Raw genomic sequence first — 14,122 nt, forward strand, 5'->3', positions numbered from 1 at the left:
CAGCAAATTATCTAACCCTGCAACTTAAAGAATTATAAAGACAGCAGCAAGAAAATCCCAGAGTAAGCAGAAGAAAAGAAATAATAAAGATCAGAATGGAAATAAATGACATAGAGACAGAAAAATACAAAAGATCAATAAAACCAAGAGCTGGTTCTTTTTTTAAAAATATATTTTATTGATTTTTTACAAAGAGGAAGGGAGAGGGATAGAGAGTTAGAAACATCAATGAGAGAGAAACATCGATCAGCTGCCTCCTGCACACTCCCCACTGGGGATATGCCTGCAACCAAGGTACATGCCCCTGACCAGAACCGAACCCAGGACCCTTCAGTCCGCAGGCTGACGCTCTATCCACTGAGCCAAACCAGTTAGGGCAAGAGCTGGTTCTTTGAGAAGATAAACAATATTGATGAACCCCTAGCCAGGCTGACCAAGAAAGAGAGAGACTACTCAAATAAACAAAATCAGAAATGAAAGAGGTGAAGTAACAACTGACCCCACAGACATACAAAGGATTGTGAAAAAAATACTATGAACAACTCTACTCCAAAAAACTGAACAACCTTTATGAAATGGACATATTCCTACAGAAATACAAGCTGCCAAAACTCAATCAGGAAGAATAAAAAAACATGAATAGGCTGATAATTACTGATGAAACTGAAACAGTAATCAAAAAACTTCCAGCAAACAAAAACCCTGTACTAGACAGCCTCACAGAGGAATTTTACCAAACAGTCAAAGAAGAACTAAAACCTATCATTTTCAAAAAATTCAAGAGGAAGGCACACTTCCAAGCTCTTTCTATGAAGCTAGCATTACCCTAATTCCAAAACCAGATAAGAAAGAGAATTACAGGCCAATATCCCTGATGAACATAGATGCTAAAATTGTCAAAAAAAATTCTAGCAAATCGGATCCAGCATTACATTAGAAAGATCATACACCATAATCAAGTGAGATTTATTCCCGGGATGCAAGGCTGGTACAATATCCACAAATCAATAAAAGTGATACATGACATAAACAAATTGAGAGACAAAAATCACATAATCATATCAATTGATTCAGAAAAGGCATTTGACAAAATCCAACATCCTTTTCTGATAAAAACTCACAGCAAAGTGGGAATAGAGGTATCATATCTCAACATAACGAAAACCTTATATGACAAACCTACAGCCAACATCATACTCAACGGGCAAAAACTAAAACCATTTCTCCTGAGAACAGGAATAAGACAAGGATGCCCACTTTCACCACTCCTGTTCAACAAGCACTGGAAGTGCTAGCCAAACTGATCAGACAAGAAGAAGAAATAAAAGGCATCCAAATTGGAAAAGACAAAGTAAAATTGTCACTACTCGCAGATAAAATGATATTGTACATAGAAAACCCTAAAGACTCCACCAAAAAACTACTAGACTTAATAAATGAATTTGGCAATGTAGCAGGACACAAAATTAACACCCAGAAATCTATGGCTTTTTTTATAAACCAATAATGAACTCACAGAAAGAGAAACTTTAAAAATCCCATTTACCACTGCAACAAAAAAAGTTAAGATACCTTGGAATAAACTTAACCAAGAAGGTAAAGGACCTGTACTCAGAAAATTACAGGACGCTGAAAAAAAGAGATAGAGGAAGACATAAACAAATGGAAGAATACACCGTGTTCATGGATTGGTAGAATCAACATCATTAAAAGGTCCATACTATCCAAAGCAATCTACAGATTCAATGCACTCTCTATTAAAAAACAATAGCAAATTTCAAAGACCTAGAACAAACTCTCCAAAAATTCATCTGGAATAATTAAAAAAAAAAAGGACCCTGAATAGCCACAGCAATCCTGAGAAGAAAAACAAAGTAGGAAGGATCACAATACCAGTTATCAAGCTATATTACAAAGCCACTCTTCTCAAAACTGCCTGGGACTGGCAAAAACAAACAAACAAACAAACAAACAAACAAACACAAAAACAGATATATAGACCAATGGAACAGAACAGAGAACCCAGAATTTGACCCAAGCTATTATGCTTAATTAATATTCAACAAAGGAGGCAAGAGCATACAATGGAGTCAAGACAGTCTCTTCAATAAATGGTGTTAGGAAAATTGGACAGATACAAGGAAAAAAAAGAAACTACACCATAAACAAAAATAACCTCAAAATGGATAAAGGATTTAAACATAAGATGGGAAACCATAAAAATCTTAGAAGAATCCATAGGCCACAAAATATCAGACATATCTCATGTTAATATCTTTACCAGCACATCTCCTAGGACAATGGAAACTAAGGAAGAAATAAAAAAAAAAAATGGGACTACATCAAAATAAAAAGTTTCAGCACAGCAAAAGAAACCATCAACAAAACAAGAGAGCCCACTGCATGGGAGGACATATTTGCCAATGTTACATCCAATAACAGTTTAATCTCCCAAATCTACAGGGAACTCATACAACTTAACAAAAGAAAGATAAACAACCCAATTAAAAAATGGGCAAAGGACCTAAATAGACACTTTTTGAAAGAGGACATACAGAAGGCCCAGAGACATATATATGAAAACATGCTCAAATTCACGAAGCATTTGAGAGATGCAAATCAAAACAACAATGAGGTATCACCTCACACCTGTCAGAATGGCTATCATCAACAAATCAACAAATGACAAGTGCAGGTGAAGATGCAGAGAAAAAGGAACACTCATGAAAAACTGGTGGGAATGCAGACTGGTGAAGCCACTGTGGAGAATAGTAGGAGTTTCCTCAAAAAATTAAAAATGGAACTCCCATTTGACCCAGTGATCCCACTTCTAGGAATATATCCCAGGAAAACAGAAACACCAATCAGAAAGAATATATGTACCCCTATGTTCATAGCAGCACAATTTACAATAACTAAGATTTGGAAACAGCCTAAGTGCCCATCATCAGTGAGTGGATTAGAAAACTGTGGTACATCTACACAATGGAATACTATGCTGCTGTAAAAATAAAAGAATTCTTACTATTTGCAACAGCATGATGGAACTACAGAGCATTATGCTAAGCGAAATAAGCCAGTCAGAGAAAGATAAATATTACATGATCTCACTCATTTGTGGAATATAATGAACAACATAAATGGCTGAACAAAAATAGATCTAGAGACATAGAAGAATCGAACAGACTGTCCAACCTATGAGGGAAGATGGGGGGTGAGAGAGTAAGAGATCAACCAAAGGATTTGTATGCATGCATATGAACATAACAAATAATCACAGGCAGTAGGGGGGTGAGGACATGTGGTGGGGGTTGGGAGCGGCTGGGGAGAGGTCAGCGGGTGAAAAGGAGACTCATGTAATACTTTAAACAATAAAGAATTTAAATTACAAATAAATAAATAAATAAACCCCATATGTAGACAAAATCAGGAGACTTTGGGAAATTATCCAATTCCCCTATCTTTACTCCTTTCCATCTATTTCATGTTGAGAATGTACATGCCAAAACAACCAGTTTTTTTTAATGAACAATTCAGTAAACTGCATTATTTCTTTTGGTTGTAAAGGGTGTCGCAAAATTCACGCAAGAAGTAATTTTGATAGAAAACACAGGTTTATAATTAAAAATTGTAAATTTTTTATTGATTCATAAAGTATACAGTATAGGGTTATGTATGGAATAGCATATCAGGTAAATGGCCTCCACGGCTTTGCTGGCACATATGCACTCTTTTGTTGAAGTTTTCCATGACCGTTTTGCATAAATGTGGCTGAATTTTGTTGATACGGCACTCAATTTCCTCCTTCAAGGAGTGGGTGGTTGTGGGCTTGTTGGCATAAACCTTAGACTTCAAAAAACCACAAAGAAAAAAGTCCAACGGCATTAAATCACATGATCTGGGCGGCCAATTCTGATCACCAAAACGGGAAATTACACGACCAGGAAATGACTCATGCAGTAATTGAATTGTTTCTCGGGCTGTATGGCATGTGGCACCGTCTTGTTGAAACCACATGTTGTCCGCATCCATATCTTGCAATTTAGGCACAAAAAACTGGATTATCATGTCGCGATAGTGAGCACCATTAACTGTTATTGCCTGAGCAGCCGCATTTCAGTCATGGAAAATTTCAACAAAAGAGTGCATATGTGCCAGCAAAGCCGTGGAGGCCATTTACCTGATATGTTATTCCATACATAACCCTATACTGTACACTTTATGAATCAATAAAAAAATTACAGTTTTTAATTATAAACCTGTGTTTTCTATCAAAAGTACTTCTTGCGTCAATTTTGGGACACCCTTTATAATGCTAAATATCTGGATATTATTAATAATTACAATGTAATTGATTATCATTTGACAGATATTTGCAGTCAATTCAGTGAAAATGAATTCACTTGTTCTCTGCCTTACGTATATCATAAAAGGCCTGTGGTTGTGATGCTGTAATGGTGGAACAACAAAACAACTGGTCACCAGGAGGTGCTGGGGCACTTCATGGGCCCTCCCCCTACCCCCCTACCCCCACCCCCCAGATGCGGGCAGTGTCAGTGAAGCATCACAGGGCACTGGCAGCATCCACAGAGCGTGCGAGGCTTCGTGGGGCAGGGTGCTCGCAGCGTCCACGGAGCATGTGAGGCGTTGCAAGGTGGGGCACTGGCAGCGTCTGTGGAGCTTGTGAAGTATCGTGGGGTAGAGCGCCAGCAGTGTCCACAGAGCGTGTGAGGCATTGCAGGACAGCGGACATGGCCCTGATGGCAAGCTAGGCGCAGTGGTCGGCAAAGTTATTAGTCAACAGAGCCAAATATCAACAGTACGGTGATTGAAATTTCTTTTGAGAGCCAAATTTTTTAAACTTAAAACTATATAGGTAGGTACATTGTTATTAACTTAATTAGGGTATTCCTAAGGCTTAGGAAGAGCCACACTCAAGGGGCCAAAGAGCCGCATGTGGCTCACGAGCCGCAGTTTGCCGACCACGGGTAGGGGATCCTACACATGCACGATTTAATCATGCACTGGGCCTCTAGTAGATATATGAACAATTCTGAATGTCCTCTCATATCTTTCTTGAAGCAAGTAAACATAGTTTTACAGGGTGTCAAACTCAGAAACTAAAGAAAGTAGATGTGAATATAAATAAACTATAAAACAAGACACATTTCCACTAATACAAATTTAGATAATAGCATGGCTCCAAAGAAAACTTTAGTGTTTAAGAAAAGAAATAAAAACCTTAATTCTATCTTTTGTCTTCTACCTTAATGATTTTTTTCCTTATGAGACAGTACCTTTCTGCACTAATCATCTATAATAATAAAAGCGTAATATGCTAATTAGACTAGACGTCCTTCCAGATGTCCTTCTGGATGACCTTCCAGATGAAGTTGTGGCAGGTGGAGGCCAAGACAAAGGTGGCTGCTGTGGTGGCAGGGGCTGAGGCAGCTGCAGCGGTGATGGGGGCCAAGCCCCTTGCACAAACTTCGTGCATTGGGCCTCTAGTTTATTATATAAATACAGCATGATCCAAATGACCTAATGCAGCCCATATTCTATGTGAAAAAGTATCTCTATATGAGTCTTTCATTTAGTGGTCTCTGATATATATCTGGAATGACAGCATAGCCAGAGAAGCTGCCTAAAGATTGATGGAGACAGTAAGAACTGCTAGGGGAACGGAAATTAAATCAATGGTGTGCAGATGTGTGTGTGCTTTTAACAAGCATGCAAATATCATGGAAGATTGTCTATTTAACTAACTTTCCTTGGAAAGGTTGGGTGCCAGAATAAATGTGTGCATAATACGCAATGAAAAAATTACTATTCTCCCTGAAGTAATGGTGGGGATAATGAATGTAATTTTTATAACATGAGATGATCATGAGGATACATGTTTGAAATTACTATATAAGTAATGAGAAAATATTTGATATGTATTCATCTCTAGATCATTTTGTGTTAAATGCATCTACATTTGCCATAGAAATCAAGGTTAAGTTATGTATGTACATTGTGTTGTTTATACATATAAGTCCTTTGTATGAGGGATCTACTTTATATATTTTTGAAGCTCTAAGATCAGCAAAGGAGAATTATAAGTACTGATAATGGAAGGAAGAGAATATGCCAGAAGCTGACTGCTCCTCATTCACAATTTGAAATGCTGATGAGTCATAGTGAAAGAACCACTGCAATCAACCAAAGTGTGCTCACATCCAGATGAAAAGTGAACAAAGCAGTGAGATATTTAGACATTTTATCTAGCACACACCAGGTTCCATTGACTCCTTCTTTATAGAGCTAGTTTTGAGAAGTAGGACTGATTCATACAGGTCTCAGAATAAACATTTTATATCATTTTTACTGTTGGTACTAAGTTTTGGGAACATGATTTGAACATGTGTAATACTAAGACTATCTTTGAAAATATCAGGGGGGCAAGAGGAGGAAAATGGGGGATATCTGTAAATGATCAACAATGACAAATATATTTAAAAGAACAAAAACAACAAAAAGAAAATATCAAAGTATTTAATTGAATCATCCCATTATCACCTGTATTATTTTTAAATGTATTCACACAGTTTGAGTATCTAGTGATAAATTAGTTGTTGGAATTTTTGTTTTAATTACTCGATGACAAGAAGTCGTGTTGCCTTGGCCAGGTAGCTCTCAGTTGGTGGGAGTGTAATTTGGTACGCCAAAAGGTTGTGGGTTCAATTCCCTGGTGAGGGTGTGCATTGGAGGCTACTGATCAATGTCTCTCTCTCTCTCTCTCTCTCTCTCTCTCTCTCTCTCTCTCTCTCTCTCTTCCTCTCTCTAAACATATCCTTTGGTAAGAATTTTTTTTTAATTTTTTTTTATTGATTTTAAATGAGTATATAAAATTTAATTTTAGAGCCCCCATCATATCCAAAAAGTTTAAAGATTTTGCTTCTCTTATGCTATAACTGTACAAAAATTACCACATAACACATGCAAGATTTACAACTTAAGGCATTTTCATCTCTAGCTATTTTTCCTAACAGATTGTATCTGAATATCAAAGACTGTTTTGGTGATACCAACCTACCCCAAATGTACAAATGCATGGTAGAAAAAAAAATAGGTATTTCCAAATATAGTTATGTCTATATTATGTAGAGTAAAGATCTGAATGATTAGCTAGCTTTTTAACTTTTCTTCAGACTTTAGGAATGATGCAAAATTGCTATGTACATTTAAAAATATTGACTGAGGATTCATTCATATTATAATAAATTATTATAGTTCTAAGTTTTACTTACTTATCAGGAGTACGAAGGTCGAGGATCATTTCCTGGACATTAATTTTAATTTCAGAAGGGTTTGTATTTGGCAGTTTAATTTTAACCTGAAAGGAAAAATGAGAAAAAAAATATTGTAGTCTTGAAGATCAGTTAATTTGAAGAGTGTAAGAAAATATAGAAAAATAAGAACTAATATTTATTAAGTGCCAACTATATGCCAGGTTATGCCATTTCCTCATAAAAATCTTGAAAAACAGTGTTTATTACTCCTATTTTACAGATGGAGAAACTGAAATAAAGTGAAGTTTAGTGAGGGGCCCAAGGGCAAGGTTTTGTAATTTCATTAAGTTATATCTGACTCCAAATCTATATAGAAACACTTTGGTTACTTGCCTGTAACCTTCATTGTCTGAAGTTGCATTGCAGTGCACTTGCTAAAGTTAGAGACCTTTAACTGCCTTTATATCAGTGGACCCTTTGTATTAAAAAATGATTATTTCTTGTGTTAGGTATAGGTTAATGATGCCATCTGGTAGTCTCCTGGTATAAACTTCCATACCACATTTCCTAGAGAAGTGTAGGAGTCCAGAGAAGTTGTTAGCATAACAAAAAAGAAATAATAATATGTCCCCTACCCATCAAATGAGAATATTTATTAGTTTGGTAAGATTTCACTTAAAAATATCTCATCTCATTTATCGCATGAGCCAGCAATTCCACTCCTGAATATATATCCAAGAGCACTAAAAGCAGGTACTCACACAAAAACATGTACATAACACTTTTGTTCATAGTAGCAGTATTCGCAATAGTCAAAAGACGAAAACCAACCAAATAAATGTCAACCGATGAATGGAAAACCCAAATGTGGTATATACATAGAATGGAATATTATTCAGTCATAAAAAGGAATGAAGTACTGCCGTAGTCAGTAGTCAGTTTGGCTCAGTGGATAGAGTGTTGGCTTGTGGACTGAAGGGTCCTGGGTTTGATTCCAATCAAAGGCACATGCCTGGGTTGCGGGCTCAACCCCCAATAGGGGGGGGGGGTGCAGGAGGCAGCCAATGACTCTCGCTCATCATTGATGTTTCTCTCTCTCTCTCCCTCTCACTTCCTCTCTGAAATCAATAAAAATATATTTTAAAAAAGGAATGAAGTACTATTATTACATGGATGAACATTAAGACTATTAAGCTAAGTGAAAGAATTCAGGCACAAAAAGCCACTTATTATGGGAATTTTTATGTGAAATATTCAGACTATCCATAGAGACTGAAACTAGACGAGTGTTTGTGGGAGCCTGGAGAAGGAGAAAAGATAAGTGACTGCTAAATGAGTACGGATTACCTTTGTGTTGATGAAAATGTTCTCATTATATATTGGTGATGGTTGCACAATATTGTTAATGTACTAAATGTCACTAATGGCAAAATTTATATTTTGTGTATTTTAGCACAATAAAAGTCTCATCTTTATAACTTATTCTCTTTTTGATAGAAGTTGATTATCTATCATCTATCTATCTATCTATCTATCTATCTATCTATCTATCTATCTATCTATCATCTATCTATCATCTATTTGAGATGACATGGGATATGGTTTCCAAAGACAAAGAAAAAACAACCTAAGTTTTAGGTAAATTATGAAGCCTTATCTAAAATGAGCTAAAATACTTGAAATATTGGACATCTGGTGATTTCAGAGCTGGAATGGAAAGGATAAAAGCCATAGGTTTTACATATAGCTGTCCAATTATCCCAGAACCATTTATTGAAGAGTTGTCTTGCCTCCATTGCATGCTATTGCCTCCTTTGTCAAATATTAATTAAGCATAATGGCTTGGGTAGAATTCTGGGTTCTCTGTTCTGTTCTATTGATCTATATGCCTGTTCTTATGCCAGTACCAGGCTGTTTTGAGTATAGTGGCCTTGTAGTATAGCTTGATATCTGGCCTTGTGATCCCTCCAACTTTGTTCTTCTTTCCCAGGATTTCTGAGCTATTTGGGGTCTTTTTGGGTTCCATATACATTTTGGACAGTTTGTTCTAGATCTGTGAAGTATGCCATTGGTATTTTAATAGGGATTGCATAGAATCTTTATATTGCTTTGGGAAGTATGGATATTTTAATTATGTGGGTTTACCAATTCATGAATATGGCATATTTTTCCACTTGTTTATATCCTCTTCTATAAACAAAGGGAGAAAAGAGAAGTGACTTAAATGAGTACAGATTACCTTTGGGTTGATGATTACCTTTTTCAATGTTCTATAGCTTTCTGAGTATAGGCCTTTTACCTCCTTGGTTAAGTTAATTCCTAAGCATCTTAATTTTTTGTTGCAATGGTAAATGGACTTATTTTTTAGTTTCTCTTTCTGAAAGTTCATTATTGGTGAATAAAAATGCCATCAATTTCTAGGTGTTAATTTTGTATCCTGTTACACTGCCAAAATCCTTTATTAAATCTAGTATTTATTTTTATTGGAGTCTTTAGGATTTTCTAGGTACAATATCTTGTCGTCTGTGAATACTGATAGTTTTACAACCTCCTTTCAAATTTGAATGCCTTTTATTAATTTTTCTTCTAATCTGATTGCTGTTGCTAGGATGCCCAGTACTAAGTCGCATAAAAGTGGTGAAAGTGGACAACCCTGTCTTGTTCCAGTTTTTAGGGAAAATGGTTTCAGTTTTTGCCCATTAAGTATGATGTTGACTGTAGGTTTGCCATATATGTCCTTTATTATGTTGAACTATGATCCCTCTATTCCCACTTTGTTGAGAGTTTTTATAAAAAATGGGTTTTGGATTTCACCAACTTATACTGTACACAAGAATAAACTCAAAATGGATAAAAGATTTAAATGTAAGTCATGAAAACATAAAAAACCTTGAAGAAAACATAAGCAGCAAAGTATCAGATATCTCATGTAGCAAATTTTTCACTGATACAATGCCTAACACAAGAGAAACAAAGAAACAAATAACCAAATGGAACTACGTCAAAATAAAAAGCTTCTGCGCAAAAATCAGCATCAAAATGAAAAGGGAATACACTATATGGGAAAACATATTTGCCAATTTGATACATCTGATAAGGGGTTAATATCCAAAATATATAATGTACTCATACAAATCTACAAAAGGAAAACAAACAACCCAATCAAACATTGGGCAGATGACCTAAATAGACACTTCTCCAAAGCGACATACAGGTGGCCAAGAGACATATGGAAAAATGCTCAACATCACTAATCATCAGAGAAATGCAAATTAAAATGACAATGAAGTACCACCTCACACCTGTCAGAATGGCTGCTATCAATCAATCAACAAACAACAAGTGCTGGCGAGGATATGGAGGAAAAGGGACCCCAGTACACTACTGGTGGGAATGCAGACTGGTACAGCCACTGTGGAAACCAGTGTGGAGTTTCCTCAAAAAAATTAAAAATAGAACTGCCATTGGACGCAGTGATCCCACTTCCAGCAATCTATCCTAAGAAGCCTGGAACATCAATCAGGAAGAACATATGTACCCCTGTGTACATAGCAGCCCAATTTATAATAGCTAAGATCTGGAAACAGCCCAAGTGCCCATCAATAGATGATTTGATAAAAAAAGCTGTGGTACATTTACACCGTGGAATACTATGTAGCTATAAAAAAAGGGGATCTCTTACCCTTGATACAGCATGGAGGGATGTGGAGAGTATTATGCTAAATGAAATAAGTTAGCCAGAGAAAGACAAGTATCACACGATATCACTCAAATGTGGAATCTAATGAACAAAATAAATTGACAAACAAAATAGATTCAGAGACATGGAAGCATGCAACAGGATCCTCAGATGGAAGCTGAGGAGGAGGTGGGACAGGGAGGAGGGCATGCAGGGTAGAGATCAATGGAAGAACTTGCATGCATATATGCATAACTCATGGACACAGACAATAATGGGGTGAAGGCCTGGAGAGCAGAAGGGAGTGGGGGGGGGGGTCAATGGGAAAAAAAGAGGACATCTATAATACTTTAAACAATAAAGATAAATTTTTTAAAGCCATAGGTTTTGAGGGTAATACATATCAAATAAATAATGGGGAAAATGAAATTCCTTGTAACAATCTTAAAGTAGGCTATAGTATTTTTGCAATATAAAGTATGTGAATTGTCCTGGTCAGTTTGGCTCAGTAGATAGAGCACTGGCCTGCAGACCAAAGGGTCCTGGGTTCAATTCTAGTCAAGGGCACATATCTTGGTTGCAGGCTCCTCCCCAGCCAGGGCCCTGGTCAGGGAGTGTGCAGGAGGCAACCAGTGGATGTGTGTTTCTCTCACATCAGTTTATGTCTCTGTCTTTCCCTCTCTCTTCTACTCTTTCTTTAAAAATCAATGGAAAAATATATTCCGGTGAGGATTAAATAAAAAAGAAGTATGTGGACCAATAAATGCCTGTGAGTTATAGCTTACTTTATTAAACCTATACATTAAAAAAAAACATTTGTAAATAGAGCTCTAGAGGTCTTACTTTCTAAATATATCCTATCCTGCCCTTCATGGGAGATCCACTAGCCCTACCCTCCTGACTCTCTGTGGCCCGGCCTGCTGAGATTGGGCTCCTGGCAGAATCTTGGTCAGACTGAGTTGTCTGGCTCTAGGACAGGAGCCATTTTTCTTTCATAACAGGAATGGTGCAGAACTCCCCCCACCCCGCCGCCTTCACATGGCCAAATCTTGCTCTTTTTGTTCCAGATAAATTCTGCTGGCCTCACCCCAATGACTCCCTGAGACCCTGCACCACCAGAAAGGTCTGTGGGCTCCCAAAAGCTAGACTTGGTGTATACAGGGACATTTGCTGAGTGACCTCAGACCCAGCACTGACACCAAGTTTGAACCAATATGAGTCTGGTGAATCCCACTCAACCCTATCTGGTGACTCACTGAGAACCTTCCTCATGCAACTTGTATACTGCCAGAAACTTTCAGTGACTGATTCTATCAGGCAGCTGGCAGGCAAAGGAAGCTGGAGGCGTATCTTGAAGTACTTGGGGACTTTTTCTGACCTGCCCCTGGGCTGGCTGCTGGTAAATTTCAGCCTTTGTGTGCAGACTGGTCCTTCTTGCACACACCCAGGCCCAGCAGAGGTAGCCACAACCTGTGGATTGCTTTGTAGCTCCAAACAAATTGCCAAGGGCCAGTCACAGGCAAAGTCTGACACTGGCCTGGACCAGAGTCCCTCCCAAGGGGCTCCAAATCAACACAAACAGTGGCTAGCTTCAGATGTCAGAGCAGGTTCCATTTAGCTTTACAAGTGGCATATCCAATGGGAGATATTAGCAGGCATCAGACCCTGTTAAATAAATTCTGTTTCCTATAGTCAGCACCCATACAGCAGCTCATAAACTGTGGTCATGGCCCATCCTCATAGTCAGCCAGCCTGAGATTCCACCCCACACATGAATGAACCAATAGTAATCAAGACTCAATTACATTAGCAGGGCCCACATAACAAATACAAGGGACACTCCTGGAGCACTGAGATCAGGTGATCAAGAAAACTGTGCCACTGGGTCCCACAGGACACCTACTACATAAGGCCACTGTACCATGACTGGGAGTCACAGCAGATCTATCTAACACATAGAAACAAATACAAAGGTGCAGCCAAAATAGAGAGAAAAGAACCTTGGTCAGACTGAATTGTCTGGCTCTAGGATAGGAGCCAATGAAATAACAGGAGAAAAATGCAGAAAAAGAGCTGAATGAAATGGAGGCAAGCAATTTACCAGATATAGAGTTTAAAAAATGGTTATAAGGATACTCAGGTAATTTAGTGAGACCTTCAACAAAGAGATAGATAAAAAGGACATAGGGCCCTGACTGGTTTGGCTCAGTGGATAGAGCATTTGGCCTGTGGACTGAAAGGTCCCAGGTTCGATTCCGGTCAAGGGCATGTACCTTGGTTGCAGGCACATCCCCAGTAGGAGGTGTGCAGGAGGCAGCTGATCGATGTTTCTCTCTCATTGATGTTTCTACCTCTCTATCTATCTCCCTTCCTCTCTGTAAAAAATCAATAAAATATATTTTTAAAAAAGGACATAGGAACCACACAAAAGAACCAGCCACAAATGAAGAAAATAGTATTTGAAATAAAGAATACACTGGAAGGAATAAACAATAGGTTGGATGAAGCAGAGAAATGAATTACCAATTTGGATAAGAAGGTAGTAGAAAACACCTAATGAGAGAAGAAAAATGAAAAACAAATTAAAAAATAAGGATAGTTTAAGGGACCTTTGGGACAACATAAAGCATAACAACATCCACATCAGATTGAAACCAGAAGGAGAACAAAGTTGCAAGGTACTGATAACCTGTTTGAAGAAATCATGACTGAAAATTTCCCTAACCTGGTGAAAGAAAAAACAAACACACAAGTCAAGGAATGTCACAGTCCCAAAAAGATGAACTCAAATAGCCCACACCAAGACACATCATAATTAAAATGACAAAGGTTAAAGACAGAGAGAATATTAAAAGCAGCAATAGAAACACAGTTACCTACAAGAGAGCTCTCATAAGATTGTCAGTTTATTTTTCAACAGATACAGTTCAGGCCAGAAGGGATTGGCATTAAATATTCAAAATGATGACAATAAAGAAGTACAACCAAGACTACTTTATCCAGCAAAGCTATCATTTAAAATCGAAGGAGAAATAAAAAGCTTCCTAGATAGGAAAAAGCTAAATGAGTTTGTTACCACCAAACCAGTATTAACAGAAATGTTTAGGGTCTTCTTGAAGAGGAAGAGGAAGAAAGAAGAAGGTAATAACAAATACGTATAAATAATCAA

The 14,122-nt window shown here is 37.5% G+C and overlaps 1 protein-coding gene across 1 annotated transcript in view; it reads right to left on the bottom strand.

Moving 5' to 3' along the window:
* DNAAF6 (dynein axonemal assembly factor 6) overlaps window positions 1-14,122 on the bottom strand; it is a 66,952-nt gene that overhangs the window by 3,759 nt on the left and 49,071 nt on the right. Inside the window, exon 6 of the mRNA XM_036305767.1 lies at window positions 7,293-7,378. Within this exon, the coding sequence (XP_036161660.1) occupies window positions 7,293-7,378 (86 nt within the window). The remainder of the gene's footprint in view (window positions 1-7,292; window positions 7,379-14,122) is intronic.

This window comes from Myotis myotis, unplaced genomic scaffold (genome assembly GCF_014108235.1).
Source record: "Myotis myotis isolate mMyoMyo1 unplaced genomic scaffold, mMyoMyo1.p scaffold_m19_p_4, whole genome shotgun sequence".
In the NCBI taxonomy this organism is placed as follows: Eukaryota; Metazoa; Chordata; class Mammalia; order Chiroptera; family Vespertilionidae; genus Myotis; species Myotis myotis.